The 8,037-nt window shown below is 53.9% G+C and overlaps 1 protein-coding gene across 2 annotated transcripts in view; it reads left to right on the top strand.

Annotated features, from left to right (window-relative positions):
• The first annotated feature begins 2,392 nt into the window (after positions 1–2,392).
• TMEM255A (transmembrane protein 255A) overlaps positions 2,393–8,037 on the top strand; it is a 48,052-nt gene continuing 42,407 nt past the window's right edge. For both annotated transcript variants that reach the window (XM_032391425.1, XM_032391426.1), the window contains exon 1: positions 2,393–2,602. In XM_032391425.1, coding sequence (XP_032247316.1) covers positions 2,545–2,602 — 58 coding nt within the window. In that variant the 5' untranslated portion in view covers positions 2,393–2,544. The remainder of the gene's footprint in view (positions 2,603–8,037) is intronic.

Here is an 8,037-nt window from a genome sequence, read left to right on the forward strand (position 1 = left end):
TGAAGGAAATATACAGTATGCAGTTCTTCCGAACAGCCAGCTCCACTCATACTTTTTAAAATAGCTTTTAATTTTCACGCAGGATTTGGGAATACAGATGTTGCATAAAGCAAGCCGCCCACCCTTAAGGGTACCTCACTCGTTTCTGGTTTTGATTATAAAGGTCACATTACATAGGCCCTCTGTGTCAGTTAGTGGGCAATGTGCTAAAGTGGAAAGGCCTCTGTCCATTGAAACCAGCACAGTAACAAGTTTCTATTTGGCTTCTTCAGGGATCTCTAGCTCTCTGGTTGCTAGAGGGGAGCCAAAATCTCTAAAGAATGGGGAAGGCTGTCTTTTCCAGCCTGGGTAAACCCTCGTTTCTTCAAGGCTACTTTCACAGAAACAAAATCAGTTAGTTAGGAAGTCCTCCTGAGAAATCAATGCCGGTTGCAGGAGCTCTTCACATTAAATATATGAGATATTTAGAGTGAAAGGGGTGGGGAGAGATAAGTAAACAGAACTGAAGACAAACACGGCAAAAATATCAGTACAGGACTGCTCTCTGCCTTTGTGGAGCTTACGGAGATTAACGCCTGAGCCAAGCATGCCTAAGACACACACCCCTACACCAGTGGGCATCTTGTCTCTATCTAGGACATATAGCACAGATTTCGAAACCACATCTGTAGTGTAAGGCTGCTAATAATACCCTGACACGGCATTCAGCCGGGCCCCTGGGGTGCCCAAGTTCTTTACAAAGGGCTTCCTTTTTAACCTTCAGGAAGCGTCTTTTCTTCCTTTGGAAGATGGGAAAGGGCAAGGGCCCTTGGTTCCATTTCATGGATAAGGAAACAAAGCCTCGCAGTAGATTAGCCGGAGCTGGAAAGAACCAAGTTCTCTTCTACATCCCATCGACTCTGAGGAGAGTTTTATACTTGATTTCTTTTTTTTTTTTCCTGGAGGACACGCGAAGAGGGTTGGCCCAATCATCAGGGGAGGTGGTTGGAAGGAGACCGGGCAATGAGGACCTGGGGGCTCTCACTGGGACAGAATGGATGCCTTCAAAGAGGTAAATTCCGTGGGATGCAGGGCCCACAGGGCTGAGTTGCCAGAGGGAACTGCCAGCCCACTGTTACCCTCTTCCTCCCCTTCCGCCTCATTCTGTTCTGCTACTGTTTTGAGGACTCAAAACCACCCTCTGGGCTGACCACGTAGTGATTCCAGCCCCATATCCTAATGGGGTCTGGAAGGATCGGTTGGGAGGGACTTTGCTGTCCTCCAAGATCAAGGACATTTCCCCTTCACCCTCAGTTTCCCTTGGCAACCCACAGTGGATCCTGGCGCCCATGGCTATTTCACTCTTTCCAAAGCTACCCGTGTTTTCATCCCGTTGCACCTCTTGGGGCTAATGAACGCCTCAGGTTTTCGATGTGCCATTCTTTTCGGCTGTCATAGCAGCAAGAGCCCTGACCTGGGAGTCCCACAGATCTAGGTTCAAATGCCACCTCTGCCACTGACTGGCTGAGTGGCTACAGGACGTATTCGTGCCTTGTCTGAGATTCAGTTTCTTCATCTGTAAAATGGGATTATGGATGTTTCCTCTTCCTGCCTTGCATGGCTGCTGTGAGGAGAAAATGAGATCCTTGACCTAAAAGCATCTTGACCAAAGCACAAACTGGGATGGTGCTGATGCAGAGTCGTATTTGCTTTAGCTGAATCTCCTTCTAGCTCTTAGGGGGGCTGTTGGTTCTAGAATTCTCGGATCTGGTGAATGAGGCTGTGTTCCCTCTCTCCATCTCTGCATAATTTTATACACTCTGGTCACATCCCTTCCCAGCCTTCATCTTTCTAGACTAAAGAGTCTGCGTTTGTTTAATCTATCTTCATATGGCAGCCCCCTCTACCCTCCCCCATCCCCTTGATTATAGAGTGGCCCTTCTCTGGATCATCTCCAGCTCCATTATGTCACTCTGGAAGCACTAAGACCAAACCTGCACAAATGTGTGTGTGTGTGTGTGTGTGTGTGTGCGCGCGCGCGCGCGCGCGCGCGCGTGTGTATTCATCAACTCTGAACCTCTGACTCTGCCCCCTCCCCAATTATAAATCCTAGAACAGGATGCTTGCCCAAGACCCTCTCTCCAAACTACAGAGAAGGCCGATTGGCCCCAGGCTGTAGCCTCCCCCTCTTTCTCTGCGCAGCCCTGGCCCCAAGGGGCTAAAACGGCTCCCTGTCTGGCTTGGGAGGCTGGGAGGTGGATAACTAGGATGGGGGGGCCGAGGGGGAGGGAGGGGGGGTCTTGCGCAAGCGCACGCCGCTGCTCGGACCGCCAATGCTGCTGCCTCCCCGAACAGAGGGAGGCAGAAGAGGAGGGAGGGAGAAGAGGGGGAGGGAAGGGAGGGGGGAGGCGGCCCTTGGACTGCAGCTCGCAACCAGAGGCAGTCTCTCTCAGCTCCCGGAGGGACGGGGAGCGGCAGCCGCGGAGTAGGATGCTCTGCGGGGCGCCCTGAGCCGGGGCCGCGTGAAGCAGCTTCGGGGGCCGGGGCCACAGGGCAGCTTTCACCATGCATCAGTCCCTGACTCAGCAGCGGTCCAGCGACATGTCCCTGCCCGATTCCATGGGTAAGTCCAGCCCGCCCTTCCTAGGGGCGGCGGCAGCTAGGGGTGAGTGCGCTGCCCTCTGGACTACGAGCGCCCCGGCCGCCCCGGGAGCCAGGGAGCGGGAAGCGGGGCTAGGCAGGGGGTCCGCGCGCCCCAGCGTCTGGGTCGCCGACCAGAGCTCCAGGGGAGCAGCCCGGCGGGGGCGGGGGCGACGCGCGGAGCTGGGAGCGCCAAGCTTGCGTCGGAGTATCCGTGCCCCGGAGTGCGGGTGTGTGCGTGTTTGTGTGCGTGTGCCGACAGACTTGCAGCCGGTGATAAATTCCAGCTGTCTGGGGATCAAAACACTTGCCTGCAACCTGCGCCTCCGCTTTCCATTCGACGCTCCCTCTTTGCAAAGTCCCCGTCACTTCTAAGAGCTCAAGACTAACGACAATTAGGAGAAGCAGAGTCCTCGCCCCCTCCCAACTCTGTCGAAGGTGCCCAGAAATTCAGAGCTGCAGTGGTGGTGGGGGGGCGGACTTGCAACTCGCTGATGGGGGGTTTGCGGAACCCTGGGGGATGGGCGGGGGTGGGGGGAGAAGAGAGGAGGGGGTTGGCGGGAGGGGAATTCCTAAGGAATCACTCAAGACAGCCCAGCCCTGCCGTCTGCAGCAGCAGGATCAACATTCCTTGAATTTGATTCCTATTCTGCTCCAAAGGCACGGAATGTGCGTGAGTGTGAAAAAAAAAAAAAAAAGGTGGGGGGGAGACGAGTGAGAGCGCGAGAAAGAAAGAGCGAGCGCGAGCCCGCGCATCTTCTGAAGTCGCGCTTTCTCTCTGGGGGTGGAATGGAGGGGGAGGGGGGGACCCACTAGCCTGATTTGGTTCAACACTTTTCCTCATCACATCTGGGGGACAGCTACCTCTAGGCACCAACTTGGCTGCCCCTCGAAGCTGCTTTTTGGTAGTTTGAAACAAAACACAAACCCAGTCCCCCTCAGCTGTTAGGCACCTTCCCAAGCCCTGTGATTTCACTGGGCGGAGAAGTTAATTTGGAGCCCAGGAGAGCGGGAGGGGATTGTCAAACCATGATCCCACCTAATCTTAAAATTCGCCTCGGATACACTTTAACCGAATCGAATTATCTCTTGCCAACATACTTTACATTCTGCAAATTTCCTCCGTCCCGAATTCCTGCCATCCAATCTGCTTAGGTCTCCGATGAATTTGCGGGAACATCTCAAGAGGAGGGGGCGGGGAGAGGGTTGAACCCCCTATGTGAGCACCCTACTGCCTGCATAAGACTGGGTCTCAACAGAATTCGTTCACCGGAGGGGCCCCCAGAAAGCGTCATCTCCTAGATGGTGGGAAGATCCGTATTTTCAATGGCTTTGCATATTCAGTATAAGAATTTGCTTTTTTATTTTTAAGGGTCTGGTTATTTGCAACGTGGTCCAAATGAGGCCAAGGACTTGGGTCCGAATCCAGAACCCGGCAGTACCAGACTCCCCCAGCTGTCTAACACAAGCGCGCGCGCGCACACACACGCGCGCGCACACACGCGCGCACACACACACACGCACGCACGCGCGCACACATGAACACAGAATGCACTCCTCACCTTGGCCAGCTGTGGCGCCAGCGCAGCCCCTGGCTCCCCGACGCGGGACTGTTGCGCCAGGGAGGTCTGGGCGCAAGAGTGCGAGGGCCCGCAGCGCGCATTCCCGCAGCGGGCCACAACCACCTGCGAAGCCGGCCTCCCGCACCGGGCGGTCGGCCCGTGGGGGAGTGGGCAGGTTAGGGGCCCAGGGCTTTAAATGGTGCCCCTTGGCACACGGCTCTGTGGGTTGGGGAACGAGACATAAGAGAGTTCTTTCTTGGGCTCCCAGGGGCCCTCGGCCGATCTTACGTTTCTCGAAAGGTCTGCGCAACAAGAAGCCGAGTGGGCTTCGCCCAGACTCGACACTGCGGGAAAAGAATCACAGAGCCCTTAGAGACGCGCGAGCCTGCCCCACGCATCCCGCTTTGTGAAGTCCGCAGACCGAGGGCACTAGCAAATTCCTGAGTCGAGTGGTAACCCTGGGTTTCCACAGTTTGGACAGGGGAGTCTCCCCGGAGTTCCCTGGCTCGGGTCCCGCACAACCCAGGCCTGAATCAGCGTCTAGGCTATTTAGGAGCTACTCCCACTTAACTCAGCTCTGGCAACGCCACCTTCCCTTGCATGGCGGGGGAGGGGAAGTGGAGGTGGGGGTTAGTGTTTCAGCCCCCAAGGGGCAGCACTTCTGAGGGGATTCCCCCTACAGGCAAGACACAACCGCAGCCCAGACGATAACGTTTAAAACACACGGATACACACTGCACCAAGGTGCCGCACGCTACGTTTGCTGGCTGCCTGGGGATGAACGGTTAGTCCAAGGCTCGGAGCGGAGCGGGCGTTGGGCAATATGAAGATGGTAATTTGACCAGCGCCCCTACATCCCCCTGCCAGCAACCCCCTTCTCCCTTTTGGCAACACCGCCCCCAGGCGCCGGGGCACGTCTGCTACAGCGGGGCCCTCCTTCCCTCCCAAACAACACATTTGTAATTCACCAGTGGCCTTGGACGGCTCTGGTTAAAGAACTGCAAAAGGCCGGGGGGGGGAGGGCGGGGGACATCAGCACCTCTAAGGAAATGTTTGGGAGATTGGCAGAGCCTTGAGGCTCTTGTGTGGGCAGCCACCTGTTTCCACCGATGTACCAAGGCTGGGACTTTTCCCGGGACCCTCCCTGTGTGGCAAAGCTGACTCAGGTAAGCAAACCCTACTTGGTTCAAAAGATGAGCCCCCCAAATTAGCCAGTCATCAACAACATAGTGTACAGGACAGGCTACTGGCCTGGGCCCCTGTCCTGCCCTCACTCTGATAGCGATGACATACCCTGTAATCAAGGGGGTAATCAAGAACATGCACGAGGTAAAACATGAGTAAGCAGAGACAATCATCCCACCTTCTGGCAACCCACACCTTCATTCCCGTCAGCTACATAATCCTGGAACTGGATTTATCATAGGGGTTGGGTACCAGACGCACAATTACAACGGTAGTTGTGGCAGTTACAATTAATATGTGTATTGAGTAAGGTATATAGGAACTCTAGGACATGAAATAATGAGCGGTTAGGGTACAATAGGCTTGGTAAGAAAAACTTTAGGAGGAGGTGAGTTTTGAGCAGGTTTTAGAGGAAGGGAGGGACTCAGATTCCAAGACCGCAGTGCAGGTGGGGGTTCTGCCTAAGGAGGAAAGGGGGGGACCAGGCTGTATCTGGAAGGGCGGAGACAGCAAATAATTGGGCGCTTCTAGAGCTGAGCATCCTGGTCGTCAGGAATCTGGGGTGGAGGTAGGGCACTGCAGAGAGGAAGGGCTGCAGTAGCTCTGTGGGGAGGCTGCTGGGGGCGGAAGGGGGGGCAGGCCAATGACGGGATTTCAGACTCTCCCACTGTTGATGGTTGCAAGAATGGTGGTTGTTGTTCAAACAGAAATATACTGGGCGCCAAGTAGACAGACCAGTGAGAGACATTGGGGTAGTGTGGTACTAGTTGACCAGAAGGCTTTTAGTTCTGGGGACCCTGATAGGTGTGCCCTATTTTTTAAAAAATCAACTCTACGAACCCAGCTTATATTTATTCATACAGTTCCCCCCCACGTCTTTTTGATTAGAAGAGAAGCAATTCTGATATGTTGCCTCTTGTTTATTCAACAAGTACTGACTGCTCTCTAGGTATCAAACCCTGCGATAGGCATTGTTTTCAAGTACCTCCTGCTTTATTCAAGTACCTCCTGGTATGGGATGGAGGATTTTGGTAGGTTGACTAACTAAACAAAATTGGAATCTGATGTTCCTGTGTTCATGGGAACATCTAAGGCAGGCCCCAAATTGTACCTTAATAAGAATAGGGCTCCCTTCTAAAATGAAACAACCACCAGGAAAATGTCCTAAACAGACACAGTGAGCTACCTTTTAGTAGCCTGGACCACACATTCAGAGAACAGGTGTGTCTTGCTCTAAGTAGATGTGACTTTTAAGTCGAATTAACACTAAAGGTAAATGGAGAGGTGATTCTTCACTTTTTAAAAGCATTCGCCCCGGGGTTCCTTATGATGGTCAACTCCCCAGGTGCAACTAGAAATTATTTCATCTTACACAATTACAGTCCTTATAGCGTAAAGAAGGGGGTGACTTGGGGGAGGGTGTCAGGGGACAGAGAAGAGATCTTCAACCTAGTGATGAGAGAGTTTTCTTAGGAATTTTCAAAGCAAATCCTATCTGGAGGCAAGGCCCTTATAAATCTGTAAGATCTCTGCCTGGGTTTCTCAACTGACTGGATTTTCAATTCAGGTTCTAAAGCCAGGGGAAAAAAAATAGATTTTCAAATGACACCATGTGGTTTGCTGAGTCACTTTTCTGACCTAGCTCCTGTGCTTTTAAGAGCTAGAGTGATATTTGCAAAGGAGACCCAAGAGCTGTGAAGAGGATTTAAAGCCACTTGGCAGGGAAGGAACAGGCGAGTGATACCGAAAAAAATTAGAAAGACCATACACACACTCCCCCAATTTAGTCTCTAAAGTTATATGTTTTCTGTGTGAGGTGTTGAGACACTTTCGGTGTCACAAAGATACCCTTGGTGTCTCCAGATGTTCCCTCACCGTCTTTTGCTAATTTGAGGCGGGGGGGGGGGCTAAGATGGGGTGAGTGACAGAGGAGAAGGCTGGTGGAATGGGAGGCGATGTTGGTAGGTTTATGTTAGAGCCCCTCTGTGGAATCAGCTCGCAGATTCGCCGAGAAGCATCCATCATCAAACAGACTCTGGGACCCTGGCTTAGACGCTCATTTAGGACCCCTCGAGATGCCCACGAAGGATAGCTAAGCTTCAGGTGAACAGGAACTAAATCCTGGCCCCCCTCACCCCCCCCCACCCCACCCCTGCAGGCCGCCTCTCCCAGCCCCGCTCGAGGTGTTTCCACCAGTCAGCTTGCCATTTGCATCCCAAATAGCCGGCTCTCACGAAGGGCCCTGATGTCACAGGTGTCACTAGCGGGCCTTCATGCTCTTCCCAGTGGACACTGGACTCAGGCCCCACCGGAGACGAGCCTCATCTCCCAACTTTCCCTCCCTCTGCTCCCAGGGCGAGGTCTGGCGCTTTACAGTCTGTGGGTGCCTGTAAGGGCTCCAGCCACTTCGACATTTCCATGTGAAATAGTCTCAGGACGGGATCGCATTAGAAATGACCCTGATGAGTCATGCCCCTCACTTTCCAGGCTGACGTCAGGGGAGACCGCCAGCCCCTCCCACCTCCCCTGGAGCCCTCGGCAGGGCCCGCCTGGGGAAGACAAGATGGATGGTGGGGCGAACCCAGGGTGGCACTCCGGGCGCTTTGGTCCACACCAGGAGGGCAGATCGCCTGGCGGCTGCGCAGCCGGCCACAGCCCTCCCCACCTCCCC

This window comes from Phoca vitulina, unplaced genomic scaffold (assembly GCF_004348235.1).
Source record: "Phoca vitulina isolate PV1807 unplaced genomic scaffold, GSC_HSeal_1.0 scaffold62, whole genome shotgun sequence".
Taxonomy (NCBI): domain Eukaryota; kingdom Metazoa; phylum Chordata; class Mammalia; order Carnivora; family Phocidae; genus Phoca; species Phoca vitulina.